Genomic DNA, 15,964 nt, shown 5'->3' with positions numbered 1-15,964 from the left:
ATGAAATGAGAAAATTAAGATTATGAGATATAAAGCACGATTTATCGCACAAGGTTTTACCCAAATATCTGGTATTGAATATTAAGAGATATATTCTTTGTGGTGGATACAATTACAATTCTATATTAACTAGTCTGACAATAGATGAGAAGATTGAAATGAGTCTATTGAATGTAGCTATAGCCTATTTATATGACTCATTTGATATCAATATCTTTATGAAAAATCTTGAAAGATTTAAATTGCCTAAAGCACAAAATTTGAATTTTTGAAAATTTTATTTGATTAAATTAAATAAATATGTATATAGATTAAAACAATCCGGACGCATGTTGTATAATCGCTTTAGTAAATATTTGTTAAAAGAAAGTTATAGAAATAACCCTACACGCCCATGTGTTTTTTTAAAAAAATTCAGATATGAGTTTGTGATAATTGTTGTTTATGTTGATAACCTAAACATTATTAGAACTCCTGAAGAGTTATCAAAAACCATGGATTACTTAAAGAAAGAATTTGAAATGAAAGACCTTGAAAAAACAAAGTTTTGTTTGGGTATTCATATAGAATACTTGATAAATGAATTTTTTGTCCATCAATCTGATTATATAGTGAAAGTGATAAAATGATTTTATATGGACAGAGCACATCCATTGAGTTCACCAATGGTTCTAAGGACACTAGAAGTGAAAAAAGACCCTTTCTGACCTTGTGAGGATAATGAAGAACTTCTTGATCATAAAAGACCATATTTTAGTGCAATTGGAGCATTGATGTTTCTTGTTAGTAATACATAATTTGATATATCATTTACTATGAATTTATTAACAAGATATAGTTCTTCTCCGACTTGAAGACATTAAAACTGAATCAAATATATACTTCAATGTCTCCAAGGAACAATGGATATGGGCTTATATTATTCAAATGCATTAAAATCAAATTTAATTGGTTATGCAGATGCAGAATATTTATGTGATCCACATAAAGCTTGATCTCTGATAAGTTACTTATTTACATGTAGAGGTATGACTATTTCATAGCGTTGTGTAAAACAAATTATATTTGTTACTTCTTCCAACCATGCAAAACTTTTAGCAATTCATGAGGCAAGTTGTGAATGTGTCTAGTTAAGATCTGTAACTCAACATATTCGAGAAATATGTGGCTTATCAACTAAGAAAGAAATTCCACCAACGTTATATGAAGGTAATACTGCTTGCATATCACAGTTAAAATAAGGATACATTAAAGGCTATAGAACAAAACATATTTCGCCGAAGTTTTTCTTTACTTATGATCTCCAAGAAAAAAAGTGATATTAGTGTTCAACAAATTCAATCAAGTGACTGTCAAGCCCGACCTTATAAAATACTTTCCATGTCATTCATATGATTGACAATATGCTTGCATACTTGGAAAGCCCCGAAAGAAAAATCGTTAAAAGACGACAATGTACCAAATGGTACAATTAAGTTAATTTAAGCCTCGAACTAGATCAAATAGAGAATTTAAAATGAAATTAAGAATATTAAAGTCCCAAAATGGTTTAATATGGTGATTTGGAGTTCGAGGATCAATTTGAAGTCAAACTAGAATTTTTACTGTCCAGGGGCAAAATGGTCATTTGCCACCCAAGGACACAATGGGAATTTTTAGAAAAGAATTTTTTTAGCCCCATTTGACTTATTGGAGTATGATTTGAGTATTGGAGTATAATTTGAGGGTTTGGCAGTGAAAAAGTTTAATTCCAGTGATTTCTAGAGTGTAGGGGCAAAATCGTAATTTTGCCACCCGCGGACAAAATTTGAGATTTTGAGAGAATTTAGATCAAATTTGACAAATTGGAGAATGGTATGAGTATAAGGGATGAAAAATATGTCTATGGGCAATTTTTCAATTTTTGGGGCAAAAATGTAATTTTTGACTTTTACGGGGGTAAAAGTGTAAATTTCAAAAATTACTCCACCAAGACTTTGGATAAGTCTGAGAATTTTACCTAAGCTATGGATATGTGGGACAAGTGTATGGTGAAAATTTGGAAACAAATGGATGGCTAGAATTTAAGGAATTAATAAAACATTAAAAAAATGAATAAAATAATATTATATTATTTTAGCCTTTAAAAAGGTAAAAATTCCGGAATTCTCATCTTCTTCAGCTGTCCAAACCAGGGGAGAAAAGGGGAAAAAAAAAAACAAGAATCCTACCTGAAAAATTTGGGGAAAATCAAGAGAAATCAAGAAATCAAGCATTAAAAAGGTAAATTTCATTGATTTTCCTTGTGATTTTCACTACCCATGCATTTTTTTCTCATTTCCATGCAAAATTAGAAAGTGGGTATGGACACCCATGCTGGCCAAACCTCCATGGATGAGTTTTGAGCTTGATTTTTGGTTGATTTTAATTGAATTAAGTGATTTTAGTTAAGTTATATTGAAATATAGCAAAAATAAGCTAGAAATATAATTTTCTCCCATTGAAACCCATTATGCTGAATTTTCTAGGGGAATATTGGCTGCTGATCTTGATGGTTATTTGAGGAATTATGATGAATAATGATGAATTATGAGCCTAGAAAAATAATGGAAATTTTCGGAGCAAAAATACAAATTTTTACCCACTAGGGGTATTTTCGTAATTTGTTATCGGGACTGATAATTTGCACCACACTGAGGGACATTAAGTCAATTTGGGTGCAATTGAGGTATAGAAACTGAAAAAAATTAATTTGGAGTTTAAACGGACGCGTATATCAATTTATCGGGTAAAAGACCGAAATAGGCTAACACCGCATTTAGGCAAAAATTTAGACATTTTTGCATTCCATATCAAGCATTAGTAGTCTAAATTAGTTTAATTTCAATTTAGTACCAATGTGGTGAATTTCTCGATTTTGTACTGTGTCAAGGTGGTGAGTCCTCCGATAAAGGCAAGGGAATTGCACCCGAGGACCAATAGTCTGAGTATTTCGAAAATCCCCACTCTAGACACGGTGAGTAACCTTACCATCATTTTAATTATCTAAAGTATGTTTTTATTCGGTTTTGGTGAATTTTATGAAAATGAGTTCAAATGGTAAATTTTTATGTTTTGTAAACAAAATGAGTTTAAATGAAAATATTTTATAAATTGTCTTGAAACGAAATAACGATTTTGAAAATAGAGTAATTGGAGACCACTGATATGTTGTAAATTTAAAATTGAATTAATGGCTTATGTTATTGTATTGGCATGACTGGCTGGGCTGTGTTTTTTATGAATTATATGAATTGCTTTATTTTACCCTTGCAGGCTGGGTAGTAATATATTAGCCCTGTCATGCTGTCAAAATTTTATTGTATGGTGGGTTTGACCTGCTGCAGTGGGCTGGATTCTGTGGACTAGCCTATTAGAGGGGCACGGAATCCTGTTATATTTTTACCTCGGTTGGAGAGGCGAGTAGGGTAACTCCTGAGGTATAACTTTTAGAGTTCACTTCACGCCAAACCACCTCGTGAAGGGGAACTCGGCCAACGTCAAGGAATGGCTATGTTTTCAAAATAAAAACATGACTTTCTAATAGCCTTGGCGGACTCAGTTGGGATAGCCCTCGGCCAAGGTATCCCAAATAACTGAGTATGATAATAATTTTTGGCATGAGCCAAGCTTTTTAAGAAATTCATAAGCCATACTGATTACTTGCTTTAAATAAATTGATTTCATTTGGTTGAAATAAGTTGAAAGATGATAAATTACAGTTTGATGAAATGTTTTAATAGTCTCCTTTTACTCGACTTTAGATATTTTGAGTGATGTTTGTTTACTCACTGGGATTTTATAATCTCACCACCCTCATTTCCACCCATTTCAGGTTCAGAATAGATTGTAGATAACTGATATCGGCAAGGATTACAGTTGAACTTGCCACATCCAAAGACTGTAGGTTCATTTCTTTTGATACTTTTGGTCATTCGTGGGCCCACGTGTCACTGTAAATTAAATTCTATACTTTGGTTATCTGTATTACGGTATGTAAGAATTTATTTTGCTTTTACGCTATAAAAATTATTTATGCAGTGTTCTTAAAATATCGTTTTATGTGAAAATTGAATATTTTATTGAATATTTTTATTTTATTATAACAGTCATAATTCCATTTTAAACGAATGTTTTAGACATCCAAAATTATTTTTGATTAAGAAATATGTGTTTTCCACTTACATACTATATTTTTAGATGATTTTTGAGATTTTTGGGATAAATGACAAAAATACCCCTGTGAGACGGAAATTATTATTTCATTTGTTTAAGTTGGAAACAGTTTAAAATCTTTTAAAATGTGGTATTTGGAAACAGCTACCCACAGGGGAAATGAGAAGCTGATATTAAAGCCTTGCGGGGTCTCGGTTGACATTCTGGGTAATGAATGTAAATTGAGACGTCGCGGCGGTTGTCACGGGCTCGATGGGAGTTCCGGGTCGTGACAATTAAGTTGGTATCAGAGCTGTTGGTTTGAAAGATTAGAGTTTTGGGTTTAAAGTTATTTTAAAGCTGTTTTAAAAATTTACAGTGTCAGTGTGGCCCCGAGTTAAGTTAGGTTAGGTTGAATAAAATACATGCATAAGCATATAGAGCCTGAGGTTGCCTAAACTCACTTTGTTCCCTATTATAGATTATTATGTCTCCTCGACGCGAACAACCACCTTTCACTAGATCAGTTGGAAGGGGAAGAGGTCGTTTCCAACGTCGTCAGTTAGGTGCAATAGAGGAGGAATTGACTGCATCCACCATTCGGGCAGCACCTGCTGCTGAACAAACCAAGACTCCTCCACATCCTCCACCTCCTCTACCACTTACTAGTATTCCTGCTATGCCTCTTGAGGCAGTTCAGGCATTAGCAGCCTTCTTTACTGCTATTGCTGGCCAGGCTCAGGCTGGTCAAGCTCTTCCTACAGTTCCTCTGGCTGCTCCTTCAGTACCACCATCCCCACCTCCTGTCCCACCACCAGTGCTGGATGTTTCTGATTCTAAGAAGCTTAAAGAGGCTAGGCAACATAGTTGTGTTTCTTTTATGGGTGAGTCGGACGCAACCGTGGCTAAAGAGGTGGTGCGAATGGCTTTAAGAGCCGAGAAGCTTGCGAATGAAAATAAGAGTCTGCGAGCTGAGTTAGCAAAAAGGAGAAGTCTAAGTGTATCTTCTAGTCAGCCACCAAACAGGGGCAAAAACTCCTCTGTTTCAGGAAGTTCACGTAGATGCAGAAATTGTGGGAATTATCATGTTGGGCCGTGCAGAGGGCCTGCACGATGTTTTCATTGTGATCAACTGGGTCACATTAGGAGAGATTGTCCACAGTTAGGACGGGCTACGGTAGCTGCTCCATCTCCACCAGCTCATACGGATATACAGAGGAGAGATTCCTCTGGATTGCAACCGAGACAGGGATGATTTTGACATACCACCAAGGGTAGATTAAATATGTTGAAATTAGTGCTCTAATAAAGTACATATGATAGAAAGCTAGTTTGTAAGTTGTAGTTTTCATGATCATGAAATATATAAAGATTATCAATATATGGACATACATTTGGAGTTGTAATTTACAAGTTTGAAGTATTTAAGATATGATTAAATGGAATTAGCATTAGTTAAGGTACGTAAATCTTTTAATTAATTTCTATGGAGTATGCGTGATAGTAGAATGGAGGAACATAGTGCAGTGATGCTATATGGTGAAATCACTATACAATATGGAAAGGGTATTTTCGAGTGGGATTTATTGACTGATGATAAGTGATGAGCAATTTGAGATACATGTAGCTATGAATAAATTTGGAGATTTTTGCTTAAGCAAACTTGTATTAAATGTTATGGTAAAGATATATGAATGTTAGTGGCAAAATAAATACGTTAAATCAATGTTTTGATCGCACACTTGTGATAGAAAGTTAGTCTTGCTAATTGTGGTATAGACTCGAAGGGAAGCCACACGATTGTGAATAATTGAGGTAGTAGCTTTAAAGGTGGAAGAGTTGCTAAGATAAAGTGAATTCAAACCGTTGCAACGCCACAGTACTGACTATCAAACGCTGTCACGTTAAGAACCCCTAATGGCTAGAAAGCAGAGCAAATTGAGAGTGGCATGAAGATGAAACTCACGAGTTGAAGAATGGTCATTGGTTTTCATGCTAAGCTTTGTTGTTTGGAGTCTTAAGTGCATTGGGAGGTATTAAGATAAAGATGATGAGTGAAATTGCAAATTTTTTTTTTTTTATTGCCTTATATATATTGGCATGTAAGAGAAAGAAAAGTTAGAGAATTTTTGAGATGGCTACATAAAAATAAATTAACATGTGGAGTGTTAAGATGAATAATATGATGACTGAAGTCAAATCTTAAGAAATAAAGAAGACAAGAGATTAAGTCTTGTTAAAGACTAAAGAGGAAGCGAGCGAAAGGTTAGATGAATGTATGAGATACTGATAAGAGATGTCAATAGCAAGTGAGGAAAATGTAAATAAAGATTTCAATAATGATATAGCAAATGAGTTTATATAGAATATTGTTATGAGAATATACTGATCTTGTCTTGACCTTGTTGAAAGGAAAGGATTAGTAACAACACAAGTAAACTAGGTGACATGCTAGAAACCCATGGAGATAAATTGAAGCATGAGTAGTTGGGCATGCCTTTATGGAAATGATATACTCGGTGTATAAAAGAGTAAATAAGTGATAAAGTGTTTCAAGAATGTTTAACGCCCTTGAGAAAGAATTATAAGTTATTCATGATGAGCATAAGATGCGTGAAATAAGTCAATTTTGCAATAAGTCTTAAAGATAACATCTATTGAAAGACTCGCATTGAAGTCAATTTTGCTGGTTTTTTGAATTACATCTAAATCCCATTTGCACCAACACAGATCATTGTAATGCCAAACATGAAGCCAAAAAAATATAGTAGATCTATTGCCAAGGGACCATTTGCATGTTGCAAGACCAGATTTTAAGCCCCTTGGATGGAGCATGGTAATTAAAAAATGTGCTCGTACAAAAACTGATTAGCAGAACAAATTCGGCAACTGAAATATTAAATGTAAACACCATAAAACTCAATGAATTAGGTTGACACCACAGATAACTAGAAATTCTACAGCCCACCATAGGAAAACCTTCATTTGCCATGAAGTATAGCCTTAAGAAATCAAGCATGCTCCTCAAATTGAAAGCCCAAGCCAAAACCGACATCATCAGATTCATTAATAATGATAGTAGCACTAAAACTGTGAATAGCTGTTTGTGCACCGTCAGCCATAAACATATGTATAAAACCCATGAAAAAAACCTAAGACCACCACCACTTTACTCCTCCTGATATGGAAAGACAACAAACTTGTCATATAATATGAATTTCACGAGTAAAGATAATGAATCTATCATATCATATGGTTTGGACATTGCATATAAACGTAACTAATCTATCAAAAAGAAGTTAATAATTGAAGCACTGTTGGCTTTGATTCCATATAACTCAAAGATATCGCATTTAGTAAATTATAAGTCTTATACAAGACTTTATACGACTCATAACTTTAAAGAAATTTATACCCTTAAAATAATATAAAATAATTTATAATCGTTTACCTTTGTAGTATCAGACTATGAATTACAGTTTACAATGCGAGTAAGGAATCAAGTTGTGACCTCTCTATCAGATTACATATTTGGCTTAAATAAAATATGGATTCCTCAATTGGTCAAAAATAGACCATGGAAGCCATATGGTACACGCCTAGGCAACTTAATTGCTGCAATGGTAGTGAACTCGGGTGATTTGGCATCCATCAAAAGGAATACAGATTCATCAGTATGCTCATTGTGAACATAAGTCATCACGTATCCCTCATCTTCATCGCATACAACATCTTCAGCACTATTTCTTCTCACAAATAATGGCTCTCCTCCGAAACAACCAGGCCCATAAAACCTTTTTCCAACTTCATTCCTCGTTTCCAAGTCAATTTTCACTAAACCTGTTGTTTTAGGGATCTCATCAAGCACTCCTACATAGGCGTAACGAGTTTTCTTTCCTACTTAAGCTGTATTTACAGATCCAAGGTCCAAATTTCTTGAGGAAAGAATATTTCTACAAACATCCCCTGTCTCAATATTAATCTTTACCTTCTCTAAAACCAAATTCGGTTTCTTATTATGTAAATAATTTTCCAAAGATTTGACATTTGATGCCACGAGCACAATCTCTTCCTTACCATTTTCCCAAGCATTGATGATATGGGCTACATTAAACCTTGGAACCTCAAACCACTTTATCACCGAGTCACATTTAGCATACCGTGATATGACCCCAATTCTTGTGCTTTTGTCTCGTTCATAAACCAAAGGGGCACCTCTCCCCATCAACATTTTTGCTAGTGAAAAGATTAATTGTGTCTCGTGAAAAATTGCGAACCTCTTGGTTATAGCGAAATCATGAATTATACTTGGTCTACGCATGGAAAAGATCGGTACTTCTTTGTGTTTAACACCCTTTTCATCGATGCGGAAGAAGGTAAGGTGTGGGAATGCAAAGCTCCATGAAAAAGCAAATGTCTCTTTCGTATCCATGTCAACTTTGGGATGTGCAGTCATGTTGTAGAGTAACTTTTTATCGAAATCCCAACGTTCTTAAGTCTCAATGTCACCTTGCTGAGTTAAATTAATAAGATATGGTAAGTCAGACTCGCATAAAGCAAAAAGTTTACCTGAAATGAGGGCAAGGCTAGTGTTGGCTACTCCAATCCCATGCTTGATACCTAGTTGACCTGTTATGATTCTCTTCATTACCATAAGAAAACGAAGTACATCGAGTAAGCCGTAAAAGCCAGATAACATGTTTGGAATGGCAGGAAAACCAGCATCTCGCTCGAGCATATATTTGTGAGTCTTGACATATCGGTTACAGTATGTTGCAAGGCCATTTGATAGTCTTAGTGAGTGAAGCATGCCATCCCCTTCAAACAAATGTAGAGCACGACGAGCTTGAAATTGCGGGTTCGGACCGTTTCGGATGTAAACACCATTTAAAGAGAGTGGGAGCTCACCCTCGATTACTTGGCAATTCGTCGGTTCCATTTCCTCCACCGGAGCCAAGTTTCCCTTGAAGACATGCATTGGATCGACGGATAAGTGAAGAGGCGGATCAATGATGTTGGAAAGGGAGTGGAATATGAAATTTTTCATGGTTTTAAAAATGGTTTTGCAATTGGATCTGTTTATTTGCCATGCTTTGGGTTTTGTGGATTGTCATCGTATCACAACCTTGAAAGGGAGATTCGGAATTTGTGAAAATGTTGATGATTTCATTTTGGCCTTTGGGTTTTTTTTGGTTGCTTAATTTAGTGGGGAAAAAAGAAAAGCCTAGAGATGTTAGGCTTTTGAGCAAAGACAAAATAAAGAAGTTCAGCAAAGAAGATAACAAAAGAGTTTGGCGGAGAAGGGCCTCAACAACCAACAAGCTTTCTACATATTTCACCTTTTTGGTTTTTCGCGTGTCATATTTATGGCAGCTACTCATCCCCACTGCACCTCTTCATTTGCGAGCAATCCAGGTCTAAGACTTTGGACAAAAATTTTCAGGTTCTAGATATTATTATAATAATAAATAATTATTTTTAATATTAAATTTTAAAAACTATTAAAATTAAATATAATATAATATTTATTAATATTATAGTATTCTTGAATCGGGTTAGGCTCAAACCTAAAAAATCTTGGCCAAACCCAACTTGAGTAGAGTCGAGCTCGTAGGCCTGGGATAGGTAGCTCGGTTCGTGAACAATCTAAGTCAAACTAAAAGGGTTAGCAAGGTTACCATATCAAATTACAAATTGTACAAAAGGGTAGAGAAGTTAAAAATATTTGGAGGGTCAAACCATAATTTTACCTTATTTTCAAGTGAGAATACACGATGTATTATTAGGATCTTAAAAAACTTAGGGGCCCCCTGAATAATTTTTTTCCTTTTGCATATTTCAGGTTGCTAGATTTTCTTGTGAAATCAAAATATGGATTTACATTATTTACTTTTACATTTTATTAATATCAAGTTAAGTTAGTTTGATAGACAATATTATAATTAATGATATGATTTAATAAACTGAGTTAGAATCTAATGTTATATGTAAGCTTAAGAGTATAGGACTGTGTAATAAATTTTAAATCTTATAATAGGTAAGATTAAAAATTCATTATATAAAGATAAGGCTAGATCTCTTTTCATATGTACGGAAAACATTAGAAATGTCAATCGTTGGAGATTTGTAGGTTAAGAAGACAAAAATCCTAATACATTGAATCCAAGCAATAAATTTAAACCAACCAAGTTTCATTCACGATGTAACTATAACCAAGAGGTTTGTTGTTTTCAATGAGACACAAATCGTGATATCTCTAGTAAAATTGATGCCAGGGAAAGAGGTACAATTGTGGATTATGAATCATGAAAAACAACAAAACACAAAGAATCGGAGTTTTGCCAAGGCATGCCAGGAATGACTCAGAGATGAAGTGGGTTCAATTGAATTCCACTCACATAATCAATGCTTGGGAAAATGGAGACGACGAGATAATTCTTGTGACACCAAATGTTGTGTCCCTTGGATCAACGGAGTATATGTTTGACAGAATAGTTAACATTGTCTTGGAGAAAGTAAGTGTCAACATTAAGACCAAGAAAAGTTCCTGGAAAAATTCTTTCACCAAGGAGTGTGGAGCGTTCCATAAACACTTGCTATGCAGGAAAGGAACCCGATATGCCTATTTGGAAGTACTTGAAGAAGTCCTGAAAATGTCTGGCGTGGTGAAACTTGATTTGGAAACTAGGGTCCAAAACTTAACGGGAGACCCATTGTTGGAAAGTTAAGGTCTAACAGAGTCACAAGCATGCCTCTTATAGGGTTTGGTTTAGGACTTTTAAATCCGAGTCCAGCTCAGCCCATCTCGATGCTGTTATATTATTGACCAAGTAAAATATTTTTCAATAAATTTTTTAAAATATTAATATAACATCTTTTTTATTATTTCAATTGTTAAAATTGAATGTTTAGTCTTGTAATTTCATCCCAAGTTAAAATTAATTTGAGTGCTGATTAACTACTGCTTTGTAATCTCCCATGTCTTTTAAAGACTGCTGATTAAGATAATGTTGAAGAGTTTGGTGTGCGGTGAAAAATCACAACTAACTTGACTGCTCCAAGTAAAAATATTTTGGGAAACAAAATAGAAGGAAGTCCATAGTTTAATATATATATATATATATATATATATGAATTTATTCTTGGATAAAACAAATGAACTCTCTAGTTCCATCATTATCTTTCTCGATATTTTATATAATATAAATATAAGAAAATAAAAAATTTGAACTTCAAATTTTAACTTTTATAATCTAAAAAAATGTAACAACTATTAAACCAAATTTCAATTTTGTTGCCATCAGTATTTTAACAGTTCTTTCCCCTTTTTTTTTTCAACTGATATAAATTTATAAAAATTACGTGTGGTTTTCACCAATTTGACCACCCATACTTCATGACTCATGAACAAACAAATTGGGATTAAGACTTTTCTTTTGTTGACTCCAAATTCTTCTTCAAAATATCTTTTCGAACACTTAATTTGAGATTAAGATTGCATTGAAGTTGCACTTAATTATTTTGCCACTTGAGTTTTGATCAAGTGGTCAATGGTTAAATAGGGCTAATTTAAATAGAAATCATAAATTATAGAGCCATATTTAGTACTCTCCCTTTCTCCTCTTTAATTTGATTATGACATCTACTAGTTCAACGCATATTAATGTACATATTTTGAATGGAAATCTTCTGCTTTCATACTATGCTCCCTTCCCTGCCATACTACCTTTTTTGCCAAGTGTTTCTTAGGGTTATTAACTTTGATTAACCTAACGAAAACTATAACCAACTCTATTCTCTGTCACTTTTTACTTTCTTTTGTATCTTTTACACTTTTCTGTCCTTTTAGAAGATGTTTTTTTTTTAAGAATCTGTTTGGCTTAATTTTTTTTTTAGTTTAAAAGTTATTATGAATCTCTTATAAAAAATAATAGTTTTTAAAATTAAGCTAAAGTTATTTAGTAAGCAGTTTGACAAAATAAATTATATAAACTCTAATTTTTGTTAAATTTACCATAAAAAGTATTCATGCTATTTTCAATTACCTAATAAATCAAAACAAAACAAATCTGCTTTGAGTTTATATAAAATTTTAGATGTTAAAATCAAAGAATTCATACAAAAATGGAATAGCTGTTAAACTTTGTATAGCAGTAATAGTATTAAATTTTTGTTGATCTAGCAAACAATTGAATCATGATACGTCAATTTTCAAAAAAAGAAGAGAAAAAAGGAAATAATGTATATGACATTAAAATTATTTTTGGTGAAGAAGAGAGAAAACGTTTAAATAATACCTGAATGTAACTTTGAATTTTGGGCTTTTTTTTTCTCTTAATCTTTGTAAAACAAAAAAAAAAAATCCTAGATTATGCTATTCTATTACTTGGGTTTTTTTTTTTCTAGTAGTCTTTGTAGAGATAGAGGTAGAGGAAAAGAAGATTGTGATTTGCGTTGGAGAAGGGTGATTTGCAAAAGGAGGGAGAGGAGAGGGAGTTCCATTGAGAGAAAAAGGGATATTTCTTGAAAGTTGGCATGTTTTTAAAAGAAGAAAAGAGAAAGCTTTTATTGGGGCTTTTATTTAAGCTCTTTTTTTTTTATTAAAATTTTGTTCTTTAAAAAAATGTTACTTATTTTTTTAAGAGTTTCTCAAAATTTTCTTTGACTTAACTTCTACTTTTAAAAGATAAATAAGTTGAAAAAAAGTCAGGCCAAATAAGCAGATTTTCATCAATTCAGCTTTTTTAATTTTATGTTTATTGGAGCTAAATGGTGGTTCAAAGGGCTGGAATTTGCTTTTGCTTTTGCTTGCGGTTCGCTGGTCTGTTCTAGGCATTTGTGGGTACTCAATCTTTTTGGTGCTAGAACTCTTTTTGTTTCTTTTCTTCATTCTGACAGTGCTTTTCACAATTTTTGTTTGGTAATTCATTTGTCGACTATATGATGATCTTTGTTGGATTGATCTACAATTGTCATGAAGGTAATTCGTTTGTCGACTCATTGGCATATTTTGGTGTAGATAAAGCTCCATTGTTCTTGGCTTGTTGATAGGACTACTACTGTTATGCGGTTATGGCTTTCATTGTAGTCTCATTGTGGTTATTATTTTCTCAATAATAATAAAGTAATAACAATAAGAAAAGATAAAAGAAATGCAAAAGCGAACGAACAAATTGAAGGAAATCAATTGATGAGTTCTTGTTACTGCCGATGTGAAAATGAGCCTGACTCGAAGGCTTGGTTTGTTACACTGTAGCTTGTTGTGATGTGTTTAGTTCCTACTTGAATGTTTTTGTTATACTGTAGCTACAGGAAAACGATGTATCAATGTGTGTCTAGGTTGCACTTGGCTATTACCATGGGTACATACATCTTCTTGGTTTGTTCTTGCTAAAACAGAAGGTTCCTTTTGGTTCTTTAGTTTTGCTTTTGATCCAAGAGAAGATTTGTTTATTATCTAGATTGTGTTTACAAATAAAAACTTACAAGAAGGCTGAACTAATGGAAACAATCTATTAAAAGAACAGGAAGAAACATCTCCTGAAAAGATTGTGAAAGAAAAGCTAACGAAAAGAAAAATGTAAGAGATAAAGAAAAAGGGCAAACAAAGTTTAAATTCACATTTTCTAGGAGACATGTGGTAAAAAAATATGAGCGAGGCAAGGAAGGGGGCAGAGGATTTAAATTCACATATTGTCTAGAAAGTACTAGTAGATAAGCTTTCTTTTTCACACATGTAACATGTTCTTGTTGCTTTTTTCCTCTTTAATGGTTAACCTAACTAACTAATTGAGTATATATTTAGAGCAAAACCTAAGAAAGAGCATCTTAAGAGAAAAGCACCAACCAAGAGTTCCGCACAACGGAGAGCAAAAGGCCACTCCCCAATGGCACCATAAGGAATCCCTAGTCAAAATAACAAGCTCAACCGCTTGCAATGATGGAAGCACCCCCAAACCAAGAACCAAAGGTTCGTCGAGCAAAGCGTATTGGCACAGACCAAAGTTATACAAAGTGTCATCGGCCCTAAGAGAAGCCCCATCAATCCTCATGAAGCCAAAGTCCAACAAGCTTATAGTATAAGGACACCAATGGAAGACATATCCCAGAAATGATCCCTCTCACCCAAAGGATCCTTGCGGAGGGCATCAAGAAAAGCACCTTAAGACGACAAACAAACACCGCACCTCAAAGTGATCCTCCTCATCCAAAAGAAACCATGCAAAAGACAAAGCACAAGGAATTGGACTCACCGCCCCCCACCCAACAAGGCAAACACCACACTCTCCATGGAAGGAACAATAGAGCACAATAAATCATACTCACCCCTCTTCCCCACCTGACAAGTAGGCACCACACTCATCATGGAAAAAACCATAAAGTACAAGGAGTCATACTTACCACCCTCCCCACTCGACCAGCAACACACCTCACTTACCACGGTCATGCTACATATTGTTGCCGCTATGTCAAGACTCACAAGTTTAAGCTAGAGCGAGAGGCTAGTTTGCCTCTTGTTCCGAATGTGTTTTCAGGATTATTTGGTTTTGGCGATATTGTTCGCTTTGTTGTGGCTACAAGGAGGATCATGACAGGCCATATAAATCTAATGAATGGCTTTGGCATGGCCGACACTGGCCTTGCTTTTTTTTCGAATTATTTCTTTGCTCTTTGCGAGTCTGATTTACCATATATTATCAATTTGACGCTAAGAGGTGACATTGAGACTTTAGGACGTTGGGAATTTGGGAAAAAGTTACTATTTAACATGACTACACATCTCGAAATCGATTGGATACAAAGGAGACATTTTCTTTCAGATAGAGCCTAAGTTTCCCTCATCTCACCTTCCTCTGCTTCGATGGAAATGGTGTTAAACAAAACGAAGTACCCATTTTCTCTATCAATCAACCTTGTTTCATCCATGATTTTGCCATAACCAAGTTGTTTGCCATTTTCCATGAAACACAATTGGTATATTCATTAGGAAAAGTGATGACAAGAAAAGGCACCTTCGTGTATTATGAACCAAATAAAACTCCAAGAATTGGGATCATACCAAAATATGCCATGAATGACTCTGAGATGAGGTGATTTCAAGTCCCAGGTTTCAATACCATTCACATTTTCAATGCTTGGGAAGACGGAGATGACGAGATAGTTTTTATGGCATCTAATATCATCTCTGTCGAAAACATTTTTAATAATACTGTCGATGTCTCAATGGAGAAAGCAAAGATCAACATCAAAACAGGAGATGTTTCTAGAGAGATTGTTTCTCTAAGAAATTTAGAATTCGGATCAATAAATCCTTCCTATGTGGGGAGAAAAACTCATTATGCCTTTTTAGGAGTGCTTGAAGAAGTCCCAAAAATGTCAGGTTTGGTGAAAATTGATTTGGAAACAAGGTGTGTATTATGGACCTAGTTGCTTTGGAGGGGAGCCACTATTTGTGATAAAAGATTCGGAAAATATTCATTCTGATTAAGATGATGGCTATATAATGACTTAAGTGCACGATGAGAAGGCTAATGAGTCAAAATTCATAAAGAAGGATGCCAAATCCCTAGAACTTGACATTGTGGCAGTGGTTAAGCTTCCAAGGCGGGTTCCTTATGGCTTTCATGGTCTATTTTGAGCAAATAAATCTCTGTTTCTTTTGTATATTTTTTTCAAAGTAATTAAGAAAAATGTTAATGATAGTCGCCTCCACCCCAAAAAATAATGCCCATTCTTTGCTGTTTATAATAAGAACTGACCTTCAGTTTAATGTAGTTTCTGTGTTGCAGAT

General features: G+C 34.2%; 1 protein-coding gene and 2 pseudogenes across 1 annotated transcript; 2 read left to right on the top strand and 1 right to left on the bottom strand.

Annotated features, from left to right (window-relative positions):
- LOC108663445 (wiskott-Aldrich syndrome protein homolog 1-like) lies at window positions 3,892–5,519 on the top strand. The gene is made up of 2 exons (XM_018127471.1): window positions 3,892–3,921; window positions 4,655–5,519. The coding sequence occupies exon 2, from the start codon at window positions 4,661–4,663 to the stop codon at window positions 5,426–5,428; it is 768 nt and encodes a 255-aa protein (XP_017982960.1). The 5' UTR covers window positions 3,892–3,921; window positions 4,655–4,660; the 3' UTR covers window positions 5,429–5,519.
- Window positions 7,730–9,220, bottom strand: LOC18590179 (annotated as a pseudogene).
- LOC18590178 lies at window positions 10,542–15,811 on the top strand (annotated as a pseudogene).

This window comes from Theobroma cacao, chromosome 9 (assembly GCF_000208745.1).
Source record: "Theobroma cacao cultivar B97-61/B2 chromosome 9, Criollo_cocoa_genome_V2, whole genome shotgun sequence".
Classification (NCBI taxonomy): domain Eukaryota; kingdom Viridiplantae; phylum Streptophyta; class Magnoliopsida; order Malvales; family Malvaceae; genus Theobroma; species Theobroma cacao.
Note: the sequence above shows the minus strand (reverse complement) of the source record. Positions and strands in the feature narration are given on the sequence as shown.

Coding starts and splice junctions, on each gene's coding strand:
- LOC108663445 (XM_018127471.1), top strand. CDS start 4,661: ATGTCTCCTCGACGCGAACAACCACCTTTCACTAGATCAGTTGGAAGG.